At 40.4% G+C, this 16,149-nt stretch overlaps 1 protein-coding gene across 14 annotated transcripts in view; it reads right to left on the reverse strand.

Moving 5' to 3' along the window:
• Positions 1-16,149, reverse strand: part of si:ch73-287m6.1 (RIMS-binding protein 2) — a 68,448-nt gene that overhangs the window by 19,158 nt on the left and 33,141 nt on the right. For 10 of the 14 annotated variants that reach the window (XM_039779967.1, XM_039779971.1, XM_039779965.1 and 7 more), the window contains 5 exons: positions 12,756-12,845; positions 9,823-9,945; positions 6,480-6,584; positions 1,710-1,733; positions 888-1,092 (listed from right to left, as the gene is read on the reverse strand). In XM_039779967.1, the coding sequence (XP_039635901.1) occupies positions 888-1,092; positions 1,710-1,733; positions 6,480-6,584; positions 9,823-9,945; positions 12,756-12,845 (547 nt within the window). Of the gene's footprint in view, positions 1-887; positions 1,093-1,709; positions 1,734-6,479; positions 6,585-9,822; positions 9,946-12,755; positions 12,846-13,441; positions 13,466-16,149 lie in introns of those variants that run through there. The other 4 variants (XM_039779964.1, XM_039779976.1, XM_039779974.1 and 1 more) reach the window with 2 other exon arrangements.

Below are 16,149 nucleotides of genomic sequence, written 5' to 3' on the forward strand. Positions count from 1 at the left end.
GATCCCTCGGACTCTCATTTCGTTCTGATCATAAGCCTTTTGATCACATGTAATTTGGTGGATGCTTTTATCTACATGGTCTAGAGTGCATTCATTTTTATTATTTTTTTAAGAATGGGTAGACCTCACTGTTAGTGAACCACTTAACCCTTGATAGTCTTTGTAAAATGTTCTTATTATTAAAAGTACTCCACCGATTTTAGCATTGCACTTCTATAACATTGTCGGACTCCTGATGGACAGTTTCAAAAAAGAAAGTATCAAAATCATTGCAGCAGAAACAGACAACAACATATTGCTTGTATTTGAAACCACCTACTGCGTACAACGACAAACTACTACTGCATACTGTGTTCGTTGGTAGTATGACGTATGAAACTGTTTAATTGATTTATTTTGCAGTATGCTAGGCTAGGCTTAGCCGGTTTCCGGTGTTAGAAAGTGAAAGTAAATAAGTTGTTGTGACTGTTCCGGCGCTTTGCATTGTGGGACACAGTAGGCAAGGTAGACTGGTCCGGCGCATACTGGAGATTTTTAAAGAATTTGTGTAACATCTGGGTATTTTTGGTGTTGGTATTTTGGCACAATTGCTTTTGTTTGCATACTGCATACTGCACGCTACACTTTGGCCAAATCAGTACATACTGCTATAGTAGGTGTTTCGAAAAAAACAGCCACTGTCTTTTCTCATTAAACGCCTTTTTCTTCCTTGTCAAAACCTGGAGCCTACCTAAAACGCAATTAAACCATTATAAACCATGACCATAAGCATTACTGCCACAATTACTACTTATAATAATAACAATAATCAAGATAATGAATTGCAGAAAATGTGAAAAAATGAAATATGTGTGAAGTTTGGCTTTGAGCTGAGACCACTGACCCACCTGTCTGTTTCTGGGGTTTAAATTCAACGATGACTTGTGAGAGTTTCTTCTCTGGTGAGAGAAGGATCTGGGATGTGGAAGCGGGATTAATTTTTAGGATGTCCACAGTATCTGATTGCAAATGGAAATTCAGCAGCTCGTTGGACAGCTGGTGGTAGTGCTCACTCCGTGACCTGCATTTCTGCTCCAGGTCACGAACCTTGACCTGTGATAGGCAACGAAAAGAGCAGAGAGAGGTGGTTATGGCCGAGAAGAGAGAGAGAAACAGAGAGACAGAGAAACAGAGAGAGAGAGAGAGCAGGAGGTAAAGAGTGAAACATGAGGGAAAATACACACACAAAGCATACTTTATCACATGTCATGTTCAGATATGAATTCTCTGAAGAAGAGCCAACTTTACATCTATTAATGCTGATCAAACACAGAGCCAATTAGAAACAGATCCCTAAAGAGCCATTTTTCAGCATATAGCAGCATGTTGTTTGAAACCACTGCAGTCTAATCAAAGCATAGGGAAGTGTAGAGTCATCTGCACTGCTGCAGCCCCTGATACATAACTGTTTAACTCTGATAACGACGCCTGAGTACTGCAAAGAGTTAAGAAGATTATAACACTTCCAGTATAGACATTAAAAACATTATCATAGATATCATATCAGAGAAAAATATGGATGGGGTGTACAGTGAGTATAATAGTACTCAACCTCATTCAGCGCACATATGGATTCTCAATTTGCACAAAATATCCACCAAAGGCTTTGAAAGCTTTAGTGATTTGCTGAATATTCACACATGAAACTAATCAGGGATAAAAATAAATACCTGAAACATTCTGTCCATATTGTTCTGTTTAGACAACAAAGGAGGGAGACAGAAAAAAAGTAAAGAAAGAAGAAAAATTAAAAGAAAAAACATACTTGAGATGGAACCAAACACCACTAAATGCCATTGCGATCGATGCAAATTAGGAAAAGAGGAATGCTAAATATATATTTATCAGTGCAGATAAATATACAAAATGTCACTGTTGGGCAAAAACCTTGTCTCTCCATATTTCGTCACTTTAATGTTTTTTCATAGATCAATGCTACTGGTCACCCTTTATATCTGTTTGTGGGTTTTACAGATATATGACAAGGCAATTTCATCTGAGGTAAATATCTCAATAAAATGTTTTCAAATTAGTCTTTTTTCATTTCCTTAAAAACAACAGTTTTAATGATAGGTTTTTACCCGACAGCAACGATAAGCAATATGAAATAAAAGTAAAATGAACTACAAAGAAAAACTAATTATTTATGTTTGTCAAACTGAAACTTCTGAGCACAAAGTGATTGAGGACTGTGGTTTCACAGAATAAAGAGCTTTGTTTGCTTGTTTGAGCCTACAGACTATCGGGCTATAGCCTAGATATCTAGACGCACCCTAGCGGCAGCAAATTTTATTTGCACCCAGGGGGGTCTAGGCTTGCGAGCTGGAAAAACCGGATTCAAGTCAGGCAAATCACATCGTGTATAGAGTTGGTGGGCGGGCTTATGGCTGCTGCTGGGAACAGTGGTCTTCTGGAAGACTTGGAGTTAAGCTTTTCTTTGAGAAAAGAACAAAGAACGGCACAGAAATCATTCTTAAAAAAGGAAGATGTGTTCGGAGTTTTGCCGACCGGACACGGCAAAAGTTTAATCTATCAACTAGCTTTGCTACCTTCTTCGTTGCTCTGCCTGGTTGTAGCGCTATCTTATTGCGTGCAGAGGGAATTTGAAAGACAACCGTTTATCCCGCCCCTCGGATTGAGCTCCGTCAATGGTGAGTTCCCAGACCCAACATCTTGATGTCGGTCTGGCTTGTCAGGCTAGTCGGGCTATGTTTTTCTTCCTGTTGAAGTGTGTGTTTGCCCATTAGTGTCGAGAAACACGCCTGTGAAAGAAACTGTACATTTATTCAATGGATTTGCAAGAAGAGAAGTAACTCCTTGACGGTGGCGTTTACAATCCTCTGACCAAACTCTTAATGTTTGTCTGAGCCAAACTCAGTAAAATCGTATTAAAGTGCTTCAGATGGATAATACCATGACCTCAGTTGAACTACACTCACGGAGTCTGCACCCTGTTGTCGTGACAAAAGGATTTGGAGTGAAATGAGAAAATAATTTAGAGTAGATGAGCCAGTGACAAGCATCTTAAAGACTGTGATGAAACACGGCAGGTCAGTGATTTGATCATAGGGAAATGTAGTATTCAAGGTCACCCTGGTTTGCAGGATTAATGGAAGTCTGCAACTATTGTGAAAGTTTGGAGTAATATTTTATAACAACAGTACAGAGGGGACGGTAGGAAATCTACCTGCACACACAGAAGCTGAGCTACTGTTTGTTTTAATTCTCTGATGTATGAGTCACAAAGTGGTGTGGAGTATTGAAAAACCTACACAGTTTTACAGTGTTTGTTCTCAACTACCTCTGGGCAGGAAGAGGCCAGTGTACCGTCTGTGAAATTCTAATTTTCAAGCCATAACGTATGCCACACCGCCCTTTGCAGGGCGGAGGGCATCGGCCGGCACCCTGACAATGTTCCTACAGTATGTGTCTCATTCACATTCAAAACAAATCAAATTGCTTGTGGAACTCTTCCCAATAGGTTCTGCACATGTTCAGGTTAAACCTAGGCCTGGTTTGCCTCATCTTGCTTAACATAAAAGCCACTATACCAGGGGTGTCAAACTAATTTTATTTCATGGACCACATAGCCCTAATTTGATCTCAAGTGGGCCAGACCAGTAAACCACTCCAGAAAAATCCGAAACTTTATCTGCCACGGAGTTTCAGCTTGATGTTGGCAAACGCAAGTTGCTTCTGCAACGACAGCGTTCTAAGACCATTGTAGGAAAAAAAAATTATGTTACGGACCTGGGAGAGAGGGGTAATATTCTGAGAAAAAAACTCAGAATTTCTAAGATTAAAGACATAAATTCACAGAAAAAGAACTTGAATATTCTCTGAGATTAAAGTCGTAAATTTGGAATTAGAATGAATTACTTCCCTGCAATTTTCACACTTTGCAAAGTCATCCACTGGGCCTGATTGGACATTTTGACGGCCGGTTCTAGCCCACGGGCCGCATGTTTGACACCCCTGCACTATACATTCATTGTCGACTCACTTATTTGGGCTGTGTAGACGTGTGCAGTCTGTCCTTGGTTGGCATCTCTTTAATATGTTGTTGTTGCTGCACCTGTTCATACCTTTTTCCTTCTTATCAGCACATGGAGTTTAGTGGCTTTACATAATTGACCACTCAGTAAATTCCTCCCCTGAACAGCAAATCTTAGTTTAGCGATAAAAAACAAAAGCCTCATTCACAACTAGCTCCTCCACTGTTTATGTCCCCACTGTGCTGAAACTGGTCCTGGATGCTCTCAGAGTTTAGGTTAATGTTACTGGATATGGGGTAAGTATACCCTCCAGCAAACCCAGCCAAACTTGCTACCTGACATACACACATTGGTTAATCCTCATCTCATCCTAAAAGCCATTACTCTTATTTAAGTAGGTAAACTAAGCTTCCAAACAGGGTTATATTTGATGAAATAACAGTCTAATCTTACATTTTTCCATTTCATACTTACTATACTGTTTGGGAGTATAATATTTGGGACTAAGTAGCTTTATAGATAAATGCTGTTTTTTAAATTAATATGTCATCTACATGGACTGAACGAAATCTGCCAGCAAAAGTTGTCATTTGTCAAAGACAGCAAAATTGACGGTTGCTGGCTAGAAATGTGAAGCCTGCTTTTGCCCAGCTCTATCTGAAATCGAAGGACACGTTTCAAAGTGACAGAATATTTGGAGTGGTATATCTTCCTTTATTATTGTTGTAATATAACAGAAAGCTTGACAGGCTTAGCAACGCAAATTAAAGGGGGCAGGGCTTAATGAACCAGCCAGAGTAATTTAAGTACATTTATTTTGATTAATAAATATGTTACTGTGTGTAAGCTGACATTTGGTAGACTACTTTTCCCTAAAAGTGCTTGTGTTGTTCATTTTGAATTTGAATTTTTAGCTACATTGATTTGATATGCATTGTTTTAGAGAGTTGATATTGTAGTACCCCTTAATTCCACATCTGTCTAATACTACGTGAAACAACCTGTGGTTATTTAGTTTTATTTTATCAGCTTAAAAAAGAGCTAAGCAATAATTCAGAAAGGTAACACTGAGGTAGATCTGTGTTTGTTGATCTTACTGGACTTCTAACAGGTGTACTGCTTCCTCATGCTCTTGGTCAGCTTGAACACGAGCTTGCAGAGAACACACAAACACACAGTGGCAGCTGACACTGTGATCACAGTCCATGAGGTACAATAGACAGCACACGGCTGACATACTGTCCACCCAGATCCCTGGCAAAGGCTGCCTGGTTGATCACAGAACTGGTACGAGAAGAGATGCCTACTCCCGATGGGCAGTAAGAGATTTATTTTGGGGTTTGTTAGTGTCCAAGTAGAGGCTGGTAGCAAAACTAAAAGCACAGTTTTCAACAGTAAACACCTCTTTGTGTAATTGCACAACAAAACACTTAACCTCTGCTTGGATATATTTGTATTTTGTGTGTGTATATTTGTGTTTGACTGATTGTTTCTCTTTGAACGGACACCAATGCAAATACAGGACAATAAGCAGGTACACGGAGACAACCGACTGAAAAACCTCACCGATTTCTGAGGAAGCAGTCACTATTCAGCTCGTTTACGACCATATCAAAGCCTGAGTGGTCTAATCCTATGGGTATTTTGAGAATATTTACATATCAGTCATTTAAATAAGAACATTTTGGAAATGTTTTTTGTTTTATCTTTGCACAGTGTGTAAAAAAATCACAGTAAATAGGGCTGCAACAGTAAAATAAAAATGTTTAAAACTAAATAGTTATTCATTTAACACATAAATGTTGGCTCAGATGTTGAACATCAGGGTGATCGAGTGTATTTAAGAGACTACGAGGTCAGAATTCACAAACTCCTAACTTGAAATGTACTTGCATTATTTGAGAGCAACAAATTTGGGCCAGACTAAGTCAACAGTAATGCAGATAATTTAACATCTTAGAATTAGATGTATCAAAAACACTTTCCATGTGTCCCTTGTGATATTTGCAGTTTTATTTAATGACTTTCTAAGCAGAGTAAGAATATATGCCAATCTTAAAAAGGCACCAGACAGAATACAACATCTAGAAAAAGAAGATGTTGACACGGTGTATACATTTATCAACAACTAGAAAGGCAACATTTTTAGCAGAGAGCTCTACATCACACTATCAAACAATACGAAAGGTGCTGGAACTGCATTTCTAACAAAAATGTTACGACAGCTTTCGGAGGTCTTCATATTTTCTGATAGAGTAGCAGTGATTCAACAACAGAGATTCAGCACAATGGGACTGACACATCAATTACTGAACAAGGAGCTTCGGTTCATCTCCGCTCTTATCACAAAATCAATGACAAAGGAGGGTTACGTCAAAAGCATAAAAACAAATAAGCTTTCAATGACCAATTTTCTATTTTTTGCCTTTATCCATATGGCCATACCTTTTGCAGTTGGTTGATCTCCTTCTGCTTGGTGTGAAGGGCCACCAAGGCTCGTTCATGCTCTATCTGCAGCTGCTGCTTCAGCTCTACAGCCTGGTGCATACGCTGGGAGAGTAACGGAGAGAGGGAGGGGATGTGGACACGTTGAAGGATGTTATTTCGAGATGATTTTTGACAGTATCTCCTTTCGGCAAGAAAGCAAATAAACCTTTTTGTTTTCCCAAAATGTCAAACTATTCCTTTAAAGTCAGATTTTGAAATCTAAAGCACTCAAGCGTTGAGTTCACTGTGGAAGTAAAGTAAAGCGTGTCATTCAGTGTGAGTTTTTCATATCGTTTGTAATGTATGTCTATCAGATGCAACCCAGTGTACACTCCGAACTGACTCAGACAAAGCTGTTACGCATGGTCACCCACGCTGATCCTAAATCTACCCTTTCCCAAATTAGCCGAGTCATGACTATACAGCATCTATCCGTGGAGTCACGACCAGCTGCCACATCTAGCAGAAACAGAGTTAAGGCCATAAGATGTTTCTGTGGGCTTAAGAAGAAAAGACAGCTTTAAAAGATCCATCAGTTTTCTCTCTCTGTGTTCTCTCTCCCTAGAAAAAAAGAAAAGAAAAGCCTCTTTACCTCCCGGGGTGGCTTGGAGGTGTCCTGAGCAGGCAGCCACTGCTTTGCATAATCAGGGAGAAGTTCTAAGCTGTGGAGGACTGGGCTGGCTGAGCAGCTGTCACTGGAATCTTAGTGAAAACTAATACTATTTTTTTTTTTTTTTACTCTTGGATATTCAGGGAGGGCTTGATGCACTCGCCTACATTTTCAGCAAACCCCCTGTGATGTCATGTTACAACAGAAACGGACTGGTTTTAAACCAACAACCTGTCTTACACAAGCCTGCAGCTCCAGCCCTTAGACTACTAAAGGCTCAATGCAAGAGGAGATGCACAATGTGTTGAAAAAATGCCATTAGGGTGTAACACAACCAAGACAAAGATCTTGACCTGAAACCTAAGAATTTGGACTTATCAGACTTAAAGGGGAACTTCACCCATTTTATAAATTAAAGTATATTTACAGGCCTTGGGGAGTACTGCTGTATATGTGAAACATACGTTGTATTAAGCCTTTCGTGGCTCCAGAAGGAGCTGCACAAAGTCTGATCTTGAATTGTCTTAAGTGATGTCGCTTAAGGCAACCTCAGTGAAGACTACAGCTTTGTGAAATGAAAGTAATCTGGGGCTGTGGAGTAGGAAAAAAGTGATTTTACCAGACCTCTGTAGCTCACTCCTCATCTCTGCTCGTGGCTAGCAGCTCGAGGCTACACTAGCCACTACTAGCACTGCTTAATTATACAGATTGTTCTCTTCAGTGACAATTTTATCATCGAAGAGCCACTATGCATTTGTCTTTCCCTTAACACTTTTTGTATGATAGAAATGCCCAGAATAAGATGTGCTCATGCTGACTCAAGTGGTAATTCCCCCATAGAATATTTACGTCAATAAGTATTTCGTTACCAGATTAAAACCTAGATTGACAGTGCTGCGACTCATTATTTTTGACTGAATAACCCTTTTTTGTTTTTTAAATCAAGTCTGTCTTTTTCCATTTTTTTTTTTTAAATGTTGTGTCTCCTCCATCTCTGCTTTCTCCACCCACATCACCCTGTGTAATTTTCTCTAAATAGTCTCTTTGTCTTTATAATCAATACACAATGAGAAAGTGACAAACCTTGCTTTGCTGTATTAGAGAGCAGGTCAGTTTTCCTCAGATGGGCACATTTCTCTCTCAAATATCCTGACAAACAGACAATCGATAGGAGATGCAGGGAGGCGAGGATTTGTAATGAGAGTGCTTCTCACGGCGCAGTGAGACTGTGTCTGATTACTATTGGCAGAACATAACACGATGAAAAAAGAGCCTCTCCGTGAATCAGATGACACTTCACCTCATGAGGTGCATCACTTTTCCTTCTAAAGTTTTCTTAGAAAACAAACATGGGAGATGGGGATGTATCCAGAAGAAAAAACTCTCAAAATCTGATGAATGGTGTGAGCTGAACAGAACCAGTGAAGTGAGGGATGAAAGAGTGCAGGTGGGAATGCTGGAGAAACGTAGTGAGATATACAGTATGTCAGTGAAAAGTGGACAAATAAAACCAGTGGTGATAAAGTAAGATAAAGGGTTTAGGCTTGGGTCTCCTAATTATTTCGCTTTGCCTACTCAGCAGTAAGACATTTAGGGTGAGACACATTGCTCAGTGGTCTTCTCCACCAGAGAACAGAAGAGACGAGGTAGAAACTATTCCAGATGTATACAATCAATCCTTGAACTAAATTTAGATTGATCTATATAATTGAATCCATAACAGCAGATCATTAAATGTGGGGCGAGAAAGGAAACTTGTTCCTTGGGGGATATATGAAAAATGGCAAATTGGAATCCTTAGATCAAGTAATCCAAGAGTTTCTTCAGGTTAAACTCTTACTGACAGGTATTTGGAGATGGAGTTTGTAACTAAAACTACCACAGCACTACAGTAAAGATGACTCAGGATTCAGAGTTGTCATTTAGTGAGAAATCAGGGACAGGATTTGACAAAATGTGAAGAAGTTAAAGGATACTGTATGTACATGAAAACTTCATCAAACTTAAAATGAAAATAGGAAATATATACTACCATGTCACTTGTAAAGAATATAAAATGCAGGGATAAAATTACAAACGCACAGAAGAATACTGGTGGAGGGAGGAGACACTGAAATAGAGCAGGGATCTTCAACAGGGGGTTTGGGACCCCTTGGGGGTCCTCAGAGTCAATTATAGGGGGGCCTCCAAATTATTGTTAATTTTTGAAAAGTCTTAACATGAATCCAACATATTATTAGCAAATATAAATCCCCACTGCTTACTGGCTTATAGGTAAAGTAGTCACTAAGGCCAGCCACAGATTCAAGGATTTATAGGATTTACTGTGCCACATATATATTTTAACATTAAAACATGATTTATAAAATCATGCCAACAATTTGAAGGCTATTTTAATACCTTAGTATTTTAAGCAAAAAAGGTATGTATAAAGGCTTTAGGCCACCCTACACGTTATTGTAGGCTCAGTTTAATACACAACTTCATTTTATACACTATATGTAGTAGGGGGTCCCTGCTCTGTCTCTCTTTCAGTTAAGGGGTCCTTGGCTTAAAAAAACATTGAAGACCCCTGAAATAGAGGGGTGAATAGAAAGATGAAGAGCTGGAGTTTTTAAAAGAAGACTTAAGCGATATTTGTATTTCGGGGTATATGGGATGAAGGCAAACATAAATGCAGCAGCGTCTCACCTTTAGAACCTGTTCCAGGTCTTCCACTTTGCCTTGGAGTTGGCTCCTCTGCTGTTGGGCCACGTCTCTCTCCTGGCTCACTACAGCAAAGCTCTGTCTCAGCTGGTCATAGTCTGATCGCACCTACAGTACGTGAACAGATGCAAGGGAGGGAGAGACAAGATAAAAGAAAAAGAGCAAGAGGAGGTTAAGAGGATTATTAGCAACATGGATGTAAACGGTCATAAAAAAAGTGGAGACACAGGCAAATAGAAAATGAGGAAAATGCCTTAATTTCCTCCCTGTTTTTTTTTACTTAAATTTACCACATGTAACTTTGAAATGTTACTGAAACTGTGTATTTTTTTTTATCTGATGATCATAAATGACCTGTAACTGCAAACGAGACTAACAGTGACAAGAACGCTATTTTTATATAGTTTTTATTAATGCCTTTGCCCGGGTCCGATTTTGCCAGCTTAGTCACAAAATGATTTACAGCAGGTAGACCAGCTCTACAGTAACACATTCTGACGGGTCACAGATTTCGGCGGAAAACCCGAGTCAATCTCGGTCTGGCTTTCAACAGATGAGACAGTTATGGGATTGTAAATGATTGAAAACCCCTCCCGGATTGGCCCTCAGGTATGTAATATGTCTATTTCATTCATAAAATAACTTTACAACGCGCGATGTGGTTGTACGTCAGTAGCCTACAATAAATTATGTCCTGCTTCCATTTAGCGCCCGGTTTTATTTATTTTCAATCCGTGTTTGTGTTGGCCTACTATTTTCTTTTCCCTTGTCCCCCTGTGCTTGTGTTAAGCGTCCGTGGGTTTCATGAAATGTGCTATATTATTATTACGTTCGTTGCTACAACAAACTCTTAATGCTTTGGCTCGTGACACAGAGACAGTGATAACGTTACAAGGTTTAGCTCATGAATCACAATACATCCAAAGTAGGCTAAGTTACCGTATGCAACACTTCAAAATGCAACGATGCATCTGTAACGTATTCTCTTATTGTAAATGAATGATTTTCTGTCTGAGAAAAACACTAACTTGGTAATCTACAGTGGGTAATACAGCACTGTAAAGAAAAGACCTTTATGACAGCAGGTGTGGTAAAAACGATACCGCTTTTGTCCAAAGCGGCCGCTACAATCAACACAAACTGAAAGTTACATTTAGTCACTTTAAAGAGCTTCAAAATGTACCCACTATTCAGTTTTTTGTTTAAGAGGGAAAAAGGCATGCAACTGTTATGAGGTTTGTTCCGCCAGTAGACCTACTTTCTGCATTTATGAATAGAGGCTGTTCTTTTCTCTTTTTTTTGCTGGAGGGTTGATTGGGAGTTCACAGTCTGAAGAGAAATTAATCAGCACATTTCAATTTAGCCTTGGTGAGACAGAGCCGCTGACTTGAGCGTTTTGCCTTTCGTTTCTCCATCAGTCAGAGGCCTTGAGCTAAGCTGGTTCCTCTAAAGGTGGCCTCATAGGATCGAGCACAACCATCCCTCAGCCAAACACCAATCATCTCATTAACTAGCAAAAGTGATGAGTGTACAATAGATAAGCTTGCTCAAAGTGTATAGAACTAGACTGTTGCAAAGGAAAGGAGTTCATTTATATTGCGTAATTCATGACTGGAGCAGAACATTAAAACAGTGGTCTGGTACTAAAACCATGTTTTAGCATTTCAGTGTCTCCCTTAAATAAATATTCTAATCTAAATTAGATAAATATTCTGTCCTTCGCTGTCCTATTTAATCAGTAATATTTAAGTATTTCTTCAAAAATTGAAATCATTGTCAAAGTTAACACACAACACCGTGGCGCACCATTGGCGAATCTGTACAGGGGTGGACACAATAACATGAACATTGAGTCCAATCCGAGCCCTACGATAAATACTGTGATTATGAGTATATATATTTCCTTTTGTCAGATATCCACAGTTTATTGTTAATAGTTGACTTCTGACAAATTCTCTTTTCTTCCTTTTTCACTCTCATATTCTGTCTCTTTTCCCTCTTTCATCCCTTCATTTTCTCTCTATGCACTGTCCACCACATGCTGCCTATGTCTTTGCCCAGGATTGCCCTTACAAGCCAGTCACACTCATTGATACTGTATCATCTGGAGGGACTGGACACACTTTTGCCCCACTTCCGTTTCATCTCTGTGCCCAACGTGTCGGTGCACAGATTGCACGGTGAAGCAAAAGCTCCGAGCCGAGTCCCTGGACACGTGTCAAATCTGCCCCCTCTGTGAAAGTCACATATTAGCGCCAGAATAGCTAATCGCCTACCATCACAGACTGTCTCCGTCTGGGTATGTGTGCCTGTTTATGTATATGCATGTGTGAAGTGGGAGACTCTGGCTGACTGTGCCAGTAAAGACACAATAATGGGTGGCCGGGTTGGCTCAGTTGGTAGAGCAGGCGCACATATACATAGAGGTTTATGCCTTGACGCAGAGGTCCAGGGTTCGAGTCCGACCTGTGACGATTTCCTGCATGTCTTCCCCCCTCTCTCTCACCTAGCTGTCCTGTCTATTAAAGGTGGAAATAAAAATAATCTGAGAAATAATAATAATGGGAGAGAAAACGTAGCAAGAGAGGAAATGTGTGTGTGTGTGTGTGTATAAGATGGAAGACATGTCATTAATAGCACATGTATACATCCTGTGTGAAGAGGCAATAAAAGAACATGAAGAGGTAACACACGATAACATGATGCAGGTGTATTGATCTGCAGAGATGGATTACAGATTCCAACATATGACTGATGTAACAGCCATTTATAAGACATGTGTGCATGTGCTACATATCCCCTATATCACTTGAAGTGAAATATACAATAGATTTCACCATTGATTATGGCCTGGTTGACCACTGATCATCATTACGTGTGAGTCCTTGCTTGTACGCTGCCATGTGTGAGTGCCATACCTGGTCATACTTGGACGTCTTCAGGTGGTGGTTGATCAGCTCAAGGTTCAGATGATTTTTCTCCTGCAAGGCAGCATGGAGCTTTGCTCTCTGAAGAAGAAACAAGAGAAACAAAAGAGACTTTAATGTGTTGTTACATTATGATACGTCATCTTCCTTCATTGCAAAGACTTTTATGTCTGCACGCCACACAGCGCAACTCCATCTTAACAACTATAATACAAGCGACAGATGAAAGACTTAGGTTGGTGCCGACCCCTCCGTCCGTCTGTACGCCTGTGTGTGTGTGTGTGTGTGTGTGGGGGGGGGGGGGCTAAGCTTTCCTCTAAGATGCTGTCTGGAGGACAAAAACCCACAGCTGCATACTGTCACCCTCCATTTGGTATGTGGCATTAGGAATGGAGCGGGAGAGCTGAAAAAAAATGGGGGGGACACAGGAAGAAAGAGACGAGGAGAGAGACGGATGGACAGTTAGAGGAAGGATGCTGGGATTGAGGGATGGTCGGAGAGAGGAATAGGAAGTGGGGAAACAGGTTTGATGGAGAAATATGCGGGAAAAAGAAACAGAGGAGATGAAAGGATGGAATAAGAGAGTGCTGAATGTGTCCATTGAATGCTAAATAAGCAAATGAGTGCATAATGTCAGTAAAGAGCTAGCGAGCTCAAGATGAGATTAAGTTGCATACCACGTAAAAAGGATTGGGTGGCGGTGTGCAGTTGCTGTCTGCGCTCTCCGTTGCCCAGATTCACATTGAGAAGTTGTCATGCCGCTGGTGCTGCAGGTACTCAAGCATTACATAATTACACCAGACTGAAACTAGGGCAATGCTCTCCTCCTATCACGGCTCTGAGCATTCAACTGGTCATATCCTGGCACATAATACCACTTCATGCTAGTGCACTGAGCTCATACTGTTGATTGGCATTCTCAGCATCCCGACTATATAAGTCATTTATAATAGCAGGCAGGCTTTTTCTCTATTCAGCTTTGTCTTTAAACAAAAAGCAACAGGACTCCATCACCGCTTTTATTTTTCTGGTATGTCAAGCAGGATAAAAAGGTGGATTCAAGACCAGGAGGGTTTGATTTCTACGTGTCTAATTGATCTAAAAATATAGCCCCCAAAATAAAAACATGCTGATTTATAGTCTCCAAAAGAGAATTGAATCTAATTGCCTTCTAAATATGTCCCATAAACTGTTAAAAAAAACACAATCTGACGATGATGCATTATAGTTCAATAAAGCACAGCTGTCTGTGTTGCTTTTATTCTACACGGATGATCTGCACCATGTAAACACTGTGGTACACCACATATACATGCAATACGCTCTCTTGAGCCTGATTGCTATGATATACTCGAGCAAAAGAGGAGTTCAATATATCTGTATATCAGCGTCTGCACGAGAAAGGATTGTGCAGCTCAGAGGTTTATGATCAAATTTATCAGTGCAAATCGAGGGAACTCAATAAACGCGAGCCAAGAGGAGAAGAGAGGAAAAAAACAGACAAAGTGAGGGGCCAGCCAGGTTCATCCATCTCTTTGTTTGCAGGCAGAGAGACAGCCAGGGCTGTCGGAGGAAGACACAATCAAACCGAGACACAGATAGAGAACAGACAAGGACAGGAAGACACAGAGACTGGTGAGTGAGTTCACTCGCTGCTCTTATTGTGTAACGCTGTCTCCGCATCACATCACTGCAGACTACAGAACACCTAGTGTACTGAACCACACCTAGCTACAGTCACAGCCAAAAATGATCTTGTTCTTCTGCCTTTGACTGCTAATTATGGAGACATGGCACATTATGAGGTGCCAGCTGCAGTTGTCCTCTGTGCTGACACCACAGGACATGGCCTTGTAGTTGACACTACAAGTACGTGTGGTGGGGGTTGGCAGGGATGTAAAGATAACTGGAAAGAAGGGATGGACAGGTCGAAACAAAGAAATTTTAGGACACGGTTAAGGCTGCTATGATCACAAAAGAAAGAAAAAAGACTGACCTTTTAAAGGTTTCTTTTTATGGGCCTTGGGAATGATGTCTGCTTATCCACTGCCTCCCGCTTCCAGTGAATCACACATTCACAGCTCTGCATAACACTTCATAACATCTTGAAAACACACTGCTATGCCAAGGGAGACGCACACCCATTCCTGTGCCAATTTAAACCTTCAATATGCACAAACAGAGAAATCTGGTTCGAATATATAAAAGATATAACAATGAGCTCTTGTCTTTAAGGATAAACAACTTAACAGGGGAATAACAGCACTCCGAGGACATCTGTGCAGCTCCATGTTTGAGTGAAAGTGTGTCATGCGTGTGTGTGTGTGTGTGTGTGTGTGTGTGTGTGTGTGTGTGTGTGTGTGTGTGTGTGTGTGTGTGTGTGTGTGTGTGTGTGTGTGTGTGTGTGTGTGTGTGTGTGTGTGTGAGAATCTGCATGTGGTTGTAAAATTTGAGATCCATATGTGCGTGCAGAAAGATTGGACAGGCTAGGGGGACAGACCTCAACACCAGTAATGACTAATTTACTCTGACAACTTCTTTCTTCCTTCCTCTTCTGTCTTTTCTCTCCATCTATCTCTGTGTCACGCACAGGCACACACGCGCGCGCACACACACACACACACACACACACACACACACACACAGATGCATGCACTTTCCCTTCCATCACCACCATCATTATCATTATCTCCCCAAACTAATTTAGCTGCTGGCCCTAAATCTGCTCTGCTCACTGTGGCCTCTCACTGAGCTTCTAAAGTCCCAGAATCTACTGTGTATCCATAGAAGCCACTCCTCTGTTTCAATTTCAATAACAGTCTGCATCAGGAGTAGCATTTTCCAATATGGTTCAGAAAAACAATTATTGGTAACTTTTCCACAACTGGCCAGACTTTAAAGCTTTAAATGAATAGTTATAATTTTGGGAAATGCGCTAATTATCTACGCCTTCTTGCCAAGAGTTAGATAAAGCAAATTGATACCACTCTCATAACACTCATACTAAATATTCAGCTACAGCCAGGAGATGTTAGCTTAGCTTAGCATAAAGACTGGCAACAGGCAGAAACAGCCCAATCTGTTATCCTGATAGCCTGGCTCTATCCAACCAGGCTAGCTGTTTCCCTGAAAAAAAGGTGTTGTTTTACACTTTTTTTGTACGGACTAAACAAACAGGACATAATATGTTAAATTTTGAGTTTAGAGATGGTAATTTTGTTACCTTTGAACATGCTAGCTGTTTTAAAAAGCGAATACGCTTTTGCTTTAGCCCTGTCATCTTTGCATCTTTGGAGAGTATCTTTTACTTCAAAAATATATTTTAGTAAAGTGTTTTTGATCATCTTACAGTATAAAGAGGTCACAGGTTAGCACTGGGCCTTAC

Source organism: Perca fluviatilis, chromosome 17 (assembly GCF_010015445.1).
Source record: "Perca fluviatilis chromosome 17, GENO_Pfluv_1.0, whole genome shotgun sequence".
Lineage (NCBI taxonomy): Eukaryota > Metazoa > Chordata > Actinopteri > Perciformes > Percidae > Perca > Perca fluviatilis.